Source organism: Monodelphis domestica, chromosome 2 (genome assembly GCF_027887165.1).
Source record: "Monodelphis domestica isolate mMonDom1 chromosome 2, mMonDom1.pri, whole genome shotgun sequence".
NCBI lineage: Eukaryota > Metazoa > Chordata > Mammalia > Didelphimorphia > Didelphidae > Monodelphis > Monodelphis domestica.
In genome coordinates this window covers 528,549,271-528,562,458 of record NC_077228.1, presented here as the reverse complement: position 1 = coordinate 528,562,458, position 13,188 = coordinate 528,549,271, and the positions used below count along the sequence as shown (strand labels likewise).

Here is a 13,188-nt window from a genome sequence, read left to right as displayed (position 1 = left end):
TTATTTTTGGCGTAGAATCAATAAACAGAAGAACCAAAGGAGGCATAAGGAGCCAAGCCCAGCGCTCTCAGATCCCAGGGGTGGCCCCTTCACCCTCTCACCCCAGGCGGTGTAGGAGACGCACTGTCTGGACCTGCAGAGTTCCCCTCGAGAGATGAGGTGGTGGAAATTCCCTGAGATCTGGATGGGCTGAGAAGGCTGCAGGAGAATAAGATCCTCAGAGCAGAGCCAGAAGGGCTTTGGGAAGTCATCTGGTCAAGCCCTGCCCCTTTTACAGAAGAGGAAAGCAGCGTGGAGGGTTGTGGCAGGGGCAGGATTCCAAACCCACGACCAGCACCCCCCCCCCACCGGCGCTCAGGAAGCTTCCAGAGTCAGAGCTGCTCTTGGTCCCGACGGTCTGGCTGGTACACGCCATTTCTGACCTGGGTGAGCCCCTCTCAGAGTAAGGTGTGTGATCTGAGCCCCGCAAGGAGAATTCTGCTGCCTTGGTGGAGGCCCCTCTTTCGGTGCTGCATCTCAGGTGTCCGGGAAAGACCCAGAGGGAAGAGTTTGCCTCAGTTTCCTCCTCTGTAAAATGCCTCTGCTCCTTGTTCCAGCACTTCCATTGTCCCTTCCTCTTTCATCCACCTGCTGTGTAGCTCCAGAAACTCTCCCTTCCCCAAGATATCCCCTTTCAAGACGAGAGCCAACCCATCCACCCGTGTACTCATTCATTCTCAGATTGTGTTGGAATTCAGGGAAAGAACTATGATGACACATTCATTCATTTCACAAGGATTTATTAAAGCACCCATTGTGCCAGGCACTGAAAGAGCCCCTGGCCTCCAAAGGCTTACACTTTATTGGGTCATTTAGAATAAATAAGACATTCACACACATCTACAACATAGAGGAAAAGGCATTTTCACTTCATATCTCAAAACCCTTCACAGACTCGAGTACTTCTCCTTCCCAGTATCCCCAAGAGGTAGATCACTGCATCAGCACAGGCCCATAGAGAAAGCTGCAGCCAAGAGGGATCCGAGCTGAGACTCCTGGCTCCGGCCACTTACACTGCTGGGAAAATGTCCTGTGTGGTCCTCAGACCCAGGAAGACCAAGCCCAGGAGGCAAAAGACTCCCCCAAAGACTGTCACCTCCCCGAGGAGCTATCAGCTCCCCATCCTCACTCTCTTCAGAATGATCTTATGATCCTAAAACTGTGGCCTTCTGGGATGCAGCTCAAAACAGCATAGAGACGGATGTGCCCTTCCTTCCAATCTCTTCCTTGATAGCCAAACGACGGCTTCTGCAAGATGCTTCCCCATTTGAGTTCAGCAAAGAATGGGCTGGAAGGCTGTTTCTTTGTTTTCTGTCACTACGAGATCATATCTGCACATCTGGGGCCTAAGAAGGACAAAACACAGCTCTATCAGTCAACAAGCATTTAAAGAAAAAACGACTCTTACCTTCTGCCTTGAAAGAGATACTGGCTCCAAGGCAGAAGAGCAGTAAGGGAGAGGCATGTGGAGTCGTGACTTGCCCAGGGTCACACAGCGAGGAAGTGTCTGAGGCCAGATTTGAGCCTAGCACTTCCCATCTCCTGGCCAGACTCCCTATCCACTATGCCACTTAGCTGCCCCCAGATTCTCTTTTCAGTGGCATTTTCCTTTGTCTTAACCATCTCAAAGATCAGGGCAATCTCCATGGTATCGACACCACGCTCTGCCCAACTGACCAAGTGCCTTGATTTTCTTCCTGCCTGTCTATTTTTTAAATGGTTACTTCATCTTCATACTAAAAAGAAAATCAAACATTTAAAATACAATGTAGTCTGCAGTTGGGAATTCTGTGGAGTGAGCTGAGGAAGCCCTTGACCTAGAAAGAAAATCCGAAGATTTAGTCCATCATCGATGATTGTCGATGGCTATTATTATTTTTGCTCCAGAACCATGACTTCATCCCTGTAGGAAACTCCTGGTGGGGAACCTTCTTCCACTAATCTCAAATCCTGCCTCCAGGGAGAATTAAGACAAAATAAAAATTTTCTGACCTTTTCTATCTACAGGAAAAGCAAAGATATAATGAAAAGTCAAGGAAGAGGAGGCAGCTAGACGACACAAAGGATTGAGCATGGAGCCTGGAGTCAGGAAAACTCTATCTTCATGAGTTCAAATCTAACCTCAGACACTTAACTAGCTGTGTGATTATGGGCAAGTCACGTAACCCGAGATGCCTCAGTTTCCTCATTTGTCAAATGAGCTGGAGAAGGAAATGTCAAATTGTTCCAGTAATTATGCCAAGAAAACTCCAAATGGGGTCACAGAGAGTCAGACATGACTAACCACAAGAAAGGAAGAGGGTAAGTACGAAAGCTTCAAGACTGAAGAGGTTCGTAGAAGGAAAGCACTTGCCCAGAACACCGTCTGCCCCAGAGTTTCAGTCCTGCCTCCCTCCGTTCCCTCCTCTCACACACACCCAAACACCCCCCAAGGCTGCCTCTCCTTGCTGTTCAGTGGAATCCAAGAGTCATAAATTGTTCTTGAAACACAGTCTGCCATGGTAGATGCCACGAGAAAACGAGGGGAATGAGAATAACTAGCGGGTGGAGAGCACTTTATATGGGTTCTTGCATTTGATCAAGAAGATGCTATCTAGAATGTAAGCTCCTGGAGGGCAGGCATCACTCCTTCATTCGGTGATGCTCCCAGCACCATGTACCTTCATTCAAGGGAGGGGCCTCAGAAACGTTTGTTGATGAACAGAAGAATGCATTTCTTTCCCAGAATCCTCTATGTGGGGAAGGACTTCTACACTGACCATCACATGCCCATCTCCAGCATCAGACCTCCTTGCCGACACAAACAAATGTTACATCTTTAACATCTCTTCTGGCTCTAAAATAGGAAAGCCACCAAAGCCCATCTGGCCCAGCCCATTTTACAGAGGAGGGAACTGAGGCTCAGAAAGGAGACATGGATTCACACATCCTCTGGCACAGGCTCAGTCAGCAGACAAGCACCCATGAGGCAAATACCAGCTGCCAGTTTGCCACAATCTGCTATTTTAAACTGTAAGCAGCACCCTCATCACAAACCAGGGGACACCCCAGAGCTGAGCCCCCTGGATGGTTCTTAGTTCCATTTCCGAGCTCCAGGAGCACCAGGAGCTGCGGGATTCCTTCCTGAGGCCAGTGGGCTTCCCCAGGTTTTTCAGTCCTTCCTTGTGGAAGCTCTCTCCGGCCCCCAGAGCTGGCAGAGCCCTGAGGAGGAGTCCCTGGGCCACTCTGATGCCCACAGAAAACCCCTGGGCCACCACGCACTGTCCTGCTTACTTCTCCGGGCGGTTGATGGGTCTCAGCTTCATCCAGATGATCCTGAGTTTGCTCTTGGGCCCCAGGACAGTCCCGCTAGAGAATACCAAGGAGATGCTCTTCACCTGGTCAAGATCCTGAGCAAACCTGGCGAGCAAGCTCACTTGATGATACTTCTGAAATGTGGTGGGCTCGCTAAGAGGGAGACACAGAGACACAGAGAGACGTTTTTAGAGACATTTTTCCTTTAAATTAATTGACCTCAAGGAAGGTATGCTGCATACATGTTCCATCATATATGTGTCCTGCCTGTACATCTCCACAGACCTGACCACCCCCCCATACACACGTGTCCTATCTGTGTACCTCCACATGCACACCCATGGGTGCAGAGGCCAGCACCCTACCTTGCCCAGCCACAGGCACTTGGCCAGTTCTCAATATCTTTTCTAAGACCGAAAGTAAGGGTTTGTTTGTTTTTTTTTAATGAATAATTTTTATTATATTAAGAAGTTTTTGTACAAACGAAACCAATACAACCAAGATTAAAAGGGAAGAAACAAATTGGGGAAAATTTATTTTTTTTTCTTTTCTTGTTTTTCTTTCTTTATTTTTTTTAAGGGTTTGTTTTTTTAAAGAAAGAAATGTAAGGGCCAACTAAATAACTAAGACAATATTAATTGTTCCTAGGTAGACTAAGCCAATCTAATAAAAATGACAATTCTACCTAAATTAATTTACTTATTGAGTTAGAAGACATAATAATACATCTGGAAGAAATTTAAAAGACACAATTGCTATAGCAGTTTCTGACCTGGAAATGGGAAGGCCTGGAGTCAAATGCTGCCTCAGACACTTCTGAGCTGTGTGACCCTGGACAAGTCACTTAACCCCAATTGCCTAGTCCTTACCACTCTTCCTTCTTGCAACCAATAGTATTGGTTCCAAGAAAGAAGGATTTAAAAAAAAATCGAAGGGACACATCTCTGAGGTCAGGTGAGGGAGGTGGAACATAAGGGAATGGTAATTCTGTCCAGTGACCCTTTGTGCTCTTAAAGGTTTCAGAGGGCCTCCCTGATATGCAATTGTCACCGTCAGAAGATTCTGTCGGTGTGAAGGAAAAGGGAAGGCTAGAGGGTAGAAATGGCAGAAAATAAGGAATAGAGACTAAAAGAATGTTATAAGAAAGAAAGAAGGAAAGTCAGGAAGTTAGGTACTGGGATGAGCAAGGGAGAAGGAAAAGGGGCCTAAAAACCCTGACAGTTGGACACGGAACTCTGAATCTGGAAGAGGAAGAGGCTTTGGGGGTTATTGAGTCTAAGCCTCTGGCTAAACTGGGGTGCAGAGAAGGAATGTCATGGCTCAAGGTGCCATGGATAGTAAGTGGCAAAGTCAGGATTTGAACCCAGGTCTCTGACTCCAACTCTGAGGCTCCTTCCATAGCGAGACCCTGGCCCGGATGAAAGACAGGTATGGTTACCATCCAAGCAGCTACTACAAAAGTGGGACAGAAAAATGGAAGGTGACAGTGATCCACCTCAACTGACAGGCTCTGGTGATTCAAGCAAAGAGCAGGGAATTCTAGGAGAAGAGATTTCGAGCTAGAGGAGGTCTCGGATCATCAAGCCCAATGGAGGAATATCCATAACATCTCATCGGAGACATCTAAGACCAAGTCTCCTTGCTCCAGCTCAACCCTCTCCGCTAACAAGCTGCGTCTGCCACTTCGTCAACAGTAGCTAGCCGGTTACTGTGCCATGTGATTCTGCAGCGGCCAATGGCGATGGAGAGCAAGCTGGAGCGAGGGAGAAGAGCCAGCCTGTGCCAGCTGTCTCCCACCGCTCCCCAGCCAGACAGATCACTCCCACGCCCCTTCACTGCAGTAGCAGCACAGAGCAGCAATCCGGGGAGAGTCTTCCAGACATTTATCGAGAGTAAAAATGGTCCCAACAGATGAACTTGACAAACTGTCATCCTCATCCTTTAGCGGGCCAGCCAAGCACTTCCTCCACACACCCAGAGGCACAACCCCCTCTCCCAGCCCAGTGACACCCCCCCCCCCCCACTCCCCTACAGCTCACCAGTACAAGCAACCCTGGAGTGGCTCTTCATTTCCCTGGACGTGGCTGCCAGCAGCCACGGCCAGGTGGGGTCAGGATGCACCCAATACCTTAACCAGTAAAGGCTAAACAAGCCTTCCTTTCTGTCTCAGAATCAATACTGAGTGTTGTTTTCAAGGTAGAAGGATGGTAAGCGATGGGGGTTCAGTGTCTTAATCAGGATCACACAGCTGGGAAGCAGCAGAGGCCAGATTTGAACTCTGGACCTCCAATCTCCAGGCCTGGCACACTCTCTACTGTGCTATGTAGCTGCTCTTCAATCTAGGCTTTTAAAGACAGGTCATCCAAGAGCCTGGAAAAGTGACTGGTGAACCCCCGAGAAAAAGAATGATCCACAACATCCAACTTAACCCCAACAACTTACTGATTGATTGTGGACTCCGTGGAATGTCCATTCATGTCTGTTAACTTAATCGTAATGTAACCTTTTTGGCTGTTCTTATTCCAAATAAGGATGTCCACGAAGTAGTGATACACTGCAAGGAGGCAGAGGCTGTGGTCAGAGATTAATCTAGCTTCATTTTTTTTTATTTGCTCCAAGGACTGAGGAAGGAAGCCCTCATCTCCCTAGTGACTTTTCCTTCCTCCACTCATACTCTCTAGATCCTGCCTAAAAATCTTTTTTTTTTTTAACCCTCACCTTCCGTCTTGAAATCGATACTGTGTATTGATTCCAAGACAGAAGAGTGGTCAGGGCTAGGCAATGGGGGCTAAGTGACTTGCCCAGGGTCACACAGCTGGGAAGTGTCTGAGGATAGATTTGAACCCAGGACCTCCCATCTCTAGGCCTGGCTTTCAATACACTGAGTTACCCTGCTGCCCCACCCTTACCCCTGCCTAAAAATCTTACAGAAAGACAGAGCGGACAGGATCTCTGGACCCTATTTGGATTGGGGCCTGAGATTTTCCTGTGTTCCTTCACTGTGAAAATTAAGCCTGCTTTATGTCTGATGCCCTCTGAGTCTGAGAATTGTAGGGCGAAAGGCAGAGACCTTTCACATCAGAATTGCATTGGTGTGTATTCCATTCTTCTCCATCATGAAGGCCATGAAGAGGGCAAATCTTTGATCAATTCAACAGGCATTTATTAAGTGCCTACTATGTACCCAGCACTGTGCTAGGCACCGCAGATATAAAGACTAAAATAAAACAATCCTAGACCTCAAAGAGCTTACGGGGAAGTGGAAGAAAACCACATAGAAAAGTCAGTAGAAAGTCTATTCAAACTCATCTTGGGGGGAGGAGGAGTGCTAACCACCAAATTGAATGTTTTAGCTAAGCCTTGAATGGATCCAAGGATTCCAAGATGTGGTGAGGAGGGAAAACCTGGGAAAACCTTCTCGGCAAGGAGCCTAGCCTGTGCAAAAGCACAGGTGGGAGGGATGTCACATAAAGGAAATAGCAAGTGGCCCAGTTTGGCTGGAGTACATAAGTGGTATGTACATGGGAAAGATAGGCTGGAGCCACATTGTGAAGGGCTGTTGATGGCCCCCCCCCCCCCCCAGCACCTAGAACAGCGATCTGCACAGATTTACTTAGAGATACCAGGCTTATGAGTCTAGAGCCGAAAGAGACCTCAGAGACCATCGGTCTTCTCATTTTACAGACTTCATCAATACTAGAGCTCAGTCCCTCTGTGCCTCAGTAGGCATTCTTCATGAGTATGAGTGGCTGGCAAAGTCATGCTCTGGTCTCCCATTCTGGCTGGCTCTCAGGGGACAGATATGCTGTCTGTTGCCAGATCCAGCTTGTGAGGAATAATTTGTGCCTTTGAGAAGGTAGAATCACCTTCCACCCCAATGTGGCACTGCAAAAATTGAGAAAAATCTGAACCCGCCAGCCTGCTGGATGGGTGGATATTTGGTTGGAGGACAGATGGGTGAATAGATTCAACTCTCAATTTATCACGCTTCCCATTCTTTTCTCGTCTTTGTTCATGCACAGAGCCCTTTTTCCCATAGTATTCCAGCAGCACGAGAGCAGCAGTTGCCCATGGCATCCCTACAGCTGATGAATACTGATTCATCATCTGTGACTAATCCCTTCCTCCCACTCCTCTGCAGAGGTGGGAGATGCACAAGTGTGGAACACTGAATAGATTGTCAGACTCTTCTGACATACTGATCAGTTTCACTCATTTTTTCCTTTTCGTCCTCTTCCTTCCCCCCTCCCCCACCTTCCAATAATATTCTTTGTGATATGAAATGACTCTCTGGGATGGGAGAGCCGGATGGATGCAGGGAGAAATCTGTTTTGGAAAAACATAACAGATCAATAAAAATGATTTAAAATTTGGTTCCTGCGTTTGCTCACAGGGAGGGACCTCTTTTACCATCAAGATGGAGGTAGCATAGCTTTGTGTTTTAATATGACGAATCCTATCCCCGTGGAGCATCCTGATAGGGTAGGGCTGAGACAGCCTACTAAGGTCCCCATTTGTGGCTCCTCTCTGAATGTACCAGCTTCAGTGATTCAGAGAGGCCATTTTCTCTCAATTGTTTTCTTCCAGTGAGGGGCAGAGAAGAAGCAGAGAGAGGAGCCTATTAATTAATTATAATATAGAATCTGGGGAGTAACAAAGGCAGGCAAAGGTGGGGCTAAAGGCAGGGCTGTCAGGGACCTGGTTCCAGGAAGGCAGTTTGGGGGCTGATGTTATCAGAAGCCTGGGGACCCCCTGTTCAGAGCCTTGGGGTTTGGGGCCAGGACCATGGGACATCTTAGAGAATGATAGGATCACAGATTTAGAACTGGAAGGGGTCTAGCTGGGTTATTCTCATTCAACCACTGTATTTTTTCCATGAGTCATCTGAAGCCCAGATGATGGGGTAAAATTATTCACCCAAGGACATCTGGAAAGAATGTTAAGGTGGAACACCTTCTCCAGGAGGCCTTTCCCAATCTCCCTAGGGCTCGGTGCCTTGAATGGCTTTGTAATCCCTCTCTATATATTTCATGCATTCTCCTATGTCCATGTGGTTTTCCCTAATAGAATATAAGCTCCTTGAGGGCAGGGATGGTTTTGTTTTTGTCCTTATATCTCTGGCACCTGGTGCCTGACATTTACTAAATGTGTAATAATTAAATTATTATAGGGGTTGATTGTCATGGAGTCTGCAGAACCCAAAGCCTGAGACAGAGGCTCAAGTTTCCATTGACTCAATCCCAAGTCCTCAGTGGTCAATCTGTCCTCTGGTTGGCCTTAGTTATGACCCCCCATTAGATAACTAATTACATCTCAAATAGGCTTTTTGAAGGTGATTTAGGGGAAAAAAGAAATAACTTTGGGCACTCACTGCAGAATGGCTTTTTATCAGTTGTATCAAAAAAAGCTTTTGTCACAGGACGGTCCTTTAGTGTGGTGTAGTTTTTCCATCGATCAGCATAGTAACCTATGGAGACAATGGGAAATAGTGAATGTAACTTAACTGTATATCTCCAATCTTTCCTAGAGATTTATGAATCAGTGGTGATGGCTCTCCTTTCACTGAAGCAGATTGAGACCCCTCTATGGCTTGGTCAGTAGTCTTTTTTTTTTTTAACCCTTACCCTTTGTTTCAGAATTGATACCAAGCAATGGTAAGGGCTAGGCAATGGGAGTGAAGTGACTTGCCCAGGGTCACACAACTAGAAAATATCTGAGGTCAAATTTGAACCTAGGACCTCCTGACTCCTTGCCTGGCTCTTTATCCACTGAGATACTTAGCCACTTAAAAATATATATATATATATATATATATATTTTTTTTTTTTTTTTTGAGGCAGCTGTAGCTCAGTAGTTTGAGAGTTAAGCCTAGAGACGGGAGGTCCTAAGTTCAAATGTGGCCTCAGACATTTCCTAGCTGTGTGACCCTGGGCAAGTCACTTTACCCCCATTGCCTAGTCCTTACCACTCTTCTGTCTTGGAATCAATACACAGTATCAATTCTAAGACGGAAGGTAAGGGTTTAAATAATAATAATACTTTACCTCAATTACATGTAAAAATAATTTTTAAATATTTCTTTAAAAAATTAGTTCCAAATTCTCTCTGTCTTTTTCACTCTCCCTCTCTTACTCCCTACTATCCCTTCCTCCTCCCTGAGATGGTGAGCAATTTGGTATATATTTTACATATGTAATCATTTTTCTATATTGGCCATTTTGCGGAAGAGATCTCAAACAAAAACAAAAAGAAGACAGAAGGTGAAGTATAGAATGTTTCACTCTTCTCTCAGACTCCAACAGTTCTTTCTCAGAAAGCAGATGGCATTTTTCATCATCTTCAATAAGTCTTTTAATCAATCAATCAATAAACATTTATCAAACACCTATGATATGGGAGGAAGTTCTTGAGAATGTCCACAGCTAAAAAGACTCATCCCCCTGCAGGTGAACAGTGGCTAAAGCATTTAACCTGGAGTTGGGAAGACCTGAGTTCAAATTTGACCTCAGATACTAACTAGATGTTTGATCCTGGACAAGTCACTTAGCCCTATTTGCCTCAGTTTCCTCATTTTTCAAATGAGCTGGAGAAGGAAATAGCAAACCACACCAGTATCTCTGCCAAGATGGAGTCATGAAGAATCAGACACAACTGAAAAGCCCCAATAACAACAACATTTATTTGGCACCAAGTGTTACTCTGACTACAGGTGGGGAAAGGGACACTGCACTTACTTTTCTGAGCAGTGTCCCCAAGAAGCAGAGAAGGAGGCCCAAAAAGACTAGCTAAGGAGTGTTTCCTCATCTCTTCTCATAGCAATGTTATTTCTCATAATTTAGAACCAGAAAAGACCTTAGAAAAGGACGTTTAGTCACAGCCGATTGTTTTATAAAAAAGGAAGTAGGGAGATAAAGCCCATAGTCATAGTGACAGAACTGGCAAAGGCAAAATTCAGAGTCAGCTCCTCAGACTCTGCACACAAAGTTCTGCCACTACAACACATGGGTACAAATGATAGGATCATTTGATCAGAGTCAGAAGGGACTTCAGAAGGTGTCAAGTTCAACGTGCCCATTTTACAGATAGGTCTCTGAGACCCAAAGAAGTTAAAATTCTTATGCAGGATATGAAGAGTGAATCAAACTCCCTTTGGCTATCAATCAGCAACTTTTAAGTGAATCAATCAAAACTTAGTACCCTACTTAGTACCTTACCAGTCACTAAGTATGAGAGTTCACAAGTCACTTGCTAGAATAGATGACAACTCCAGAGGCCACTGCCCTGCCCCTTGGCAGTGATAGGCAAATTGAAAGACTGTGATTGGTTCCTGTAAAGTGGGGAAGGGTCAGGAAGTCTCATGGAAAAAGGACTATAAAAAGTCTTGAACTTCCTGTCCAAGGAACTTCTCCTTTGGAGTGTCTTTGGATTCTCCCCGTGTTGGTGAGCTGGACTGGTGGAGGAGACTTTTTCCTTGGATCCTGCATCAGCTTGCTAGGTGAGTAGCTGGCCTTCCTAGCTTTTGGAGAGATTGGTTCTGGAGATTCCTGCCTTGGCTTTGGGGGAGGCTACATTGATAGAACCCTGGCTGAAGACACTGCCAGGACTTCTGGCTGAGGATTACCAAGAAAATCCACATGGAAACAGAGTCTTGGGGAAGCCCTGCTGGTGCTGAGCCTGGCTTCTCAGAAGAAGGGTTGGTAGGCTTATTAGAATCTGTCTCTTATCTACATTTTTCCACTTTCACTCTTTCCACCTCTTTGTAAAGCTGCTAAAAGTCATTTTGACTTAAGCTGTAATATTTTTAAATTGGCGACCACAATATTACTTAAGAACTTTCATATAGTATAAAAACTTACATTTTGAATTCTTATAAGGGTCATGAAGAATTCCCAAGAAAAAGAACTGGCTGTTGACCCACCTCTCTTTGGGCAGTCTTGGGTTATGTTCTTTCAGAGCATTTCATGGAATAACCTCACACTCCAGAATCATCTGGAAATTTCATCACTAGAAGACCTCTTTCTCTCAGGTCTCCGGAAGCCTGTTGGGATCCCCCAATCAAAGGGACAACTACTATCCAAGTTGTCCCTTCAGCACTTGGGCACTCATGAAAGGAGAATGGGATGAGGGTATTTCTAGAAAGGCTGAGCTGATTTGGATTAAATATCTCAGGAGTCCTATCAGGGGAAAGTCACATTTTCCAAGTTGGCATCATAGCCAGGTCCCAATTAGTGTGAATAAGGAATGCCCTGAAATTGTTGCATTATTTAACTTTGCATCACGGAAATGACCATCAGCCATATTTATAACTTTTAATAATGAAGATAGAAATACATATGACAACTTCAGGAAGCTCATCTAGACCTCACTGTATCTGATAAAGTGGCTGAGGCTCTCAACTAGAAGTCAAGAAGACCTGGGTTCAAATCCCACTTCAGATGCTTATTATCTATGTGACCCTCAACAAATCATCTAACCTGTTTTCAGTTTCAGTTGGACCTGAGCACCTCCACAGCTTTAAATCTATGACTCTATTAACCCTTCCTTTTTCTTTTTGCTAACATTTCTCTGTTATAGGAAGAATGGATTGTGAGAGGTCACACTCTCTTCTGAGAAGCAAAAAGTAAGTAGGTGGCAGTTGAATATCAAAGGGTCAACTCATACCATACTAATCTTTATAATCAAATTGTCTATTATCATAAAAATTCTATGAGGCAGTGTGATAAAGTGGAAAGCACACTGGCCTCATATGGAGGTACCTAGGACAAATCAGACCCACTGAGGAAAAGCAGCCAGAAAAGACATCCCTGTAAGTTTAAGATTCTTGGTAAGGCTTAGCTTCCCAGCTAAGCTGTACTCTAGGCTGAAACTCAGATAAGAAAGAATTCCTCCCCCAGTATGGTCATCATCAAACCTTGGGTCTTCCCTTATTCTGGAGAGCAAAGAAGTCTTTGTAATATCACGACTGGAAGTATCAGGCCTTCCTTTCCCCAAGTTAAGCAGAATAGATTAGCTGTCACCCTTTCTCAATTTGCTGACATTCATAATGGAACCCTGGTAACATTCGTGTGTGAAGTTAATCCATAAACATATTCTGTGGTGTAAACCTTAAAATTTCTTAGACTTATAAATGTTGGAAATTTCACCATTGGGAAATTTCATACTTGAAAAATTTCCTATTGATAGTGGGTCTTGGCTATTGGAATGGGAACCCCATTGGCATGAGAGTTTCCTCCTCCTCCTTTCTTAAGATTACTTTAGGACAGAAACCTTTTGCTGAACAATGGAAAGGATTTTGACCTATGCTTAAGCATAGAACAGGAATTTCTTTGAGTCATGATTGATTTTAGAATTGATACAATGGAGATACTTGGAATCAATCTCCACCCTACTCAGTCCTAACAGGATTGAGGAAGGGCTGCAACATAGATCAAAATTTAATTATTCCAATCTCTACCCTACTCAGGGTAACAGGATTTAGGAAGGGCTGTAGCAAAAGATCAAGATTTAATTATTGAGAATATGACCTCCAACAGACATGTGCAAAGCCACAGACCTCTGGGCGGTCCTGGGTTAAGCTAGAGCCACCATTGGCACAGGGAAAATGATGGACAGTGATTGGTAGGTGTGAGAACTGAGGGGAGGGAACTTGGATGGTTTCCTTAAAGATAGAGGGGTCTGAGGACTGAAGGGTGGTTGGAGAGTTTTGGCTCTGAGTGGTTGGAGAGGTGCTCTGAGAAGCTTTCTCTGAAGGAAGCTGGAGGTGGGGGCCTCTGAGACTGTTTCTCCATTTTGGTCACGTGAGTAATAGGGACTGATCTCCTTTCTTTGCCCCAGCTATCTAAGGGCTTGGGCCTT

At 45.1% G+C, this 13,188-nt stretch overlaps 1 protein-coding gene across 5 annotated transcripts in view; it reads right to left on the bottom strand.

Annotated features, from left to right (window-relative positions):
* Nucleotides 1-762: 762 nt before the first annotated feature.
* The window catches only part of LIPH (lipase H), a 38,247-nt gene continuing 25,821 nt past the window's right edge, over nucleotides 763-13,188 (bottom strand). For all 5 annotated transcript variants that reach the window (XM_056819873.1, XM_056819872.1, XM_007486199.3 and 2 more), the window contains 4 exons: nucleotides 8,705-8,800; nucleotides 5,776-5,887; nucleotides 3,313-3,486; nucleotides 763-1,385 (listed from right to left, as the gene is read on the bottom strand). In XM_056819873.1, the coding sequence (XP_056675851.1) occupies nucleotides 1,313-1,385; nucleotides 3,313-3,486; nucleotides 5,776-5,887; nucleotides 8,705-8,800 (455 nt within the window). In that variant the 3' untranslated portion in view covers nucleotides 763-1,312. The remainder of the gene's footprint in view (nucleotides 1,386-3,312; nucleotides 3,487-5,775; nucleotides 5,888-8,704; nucleotides 8,801-13,188) is intronic.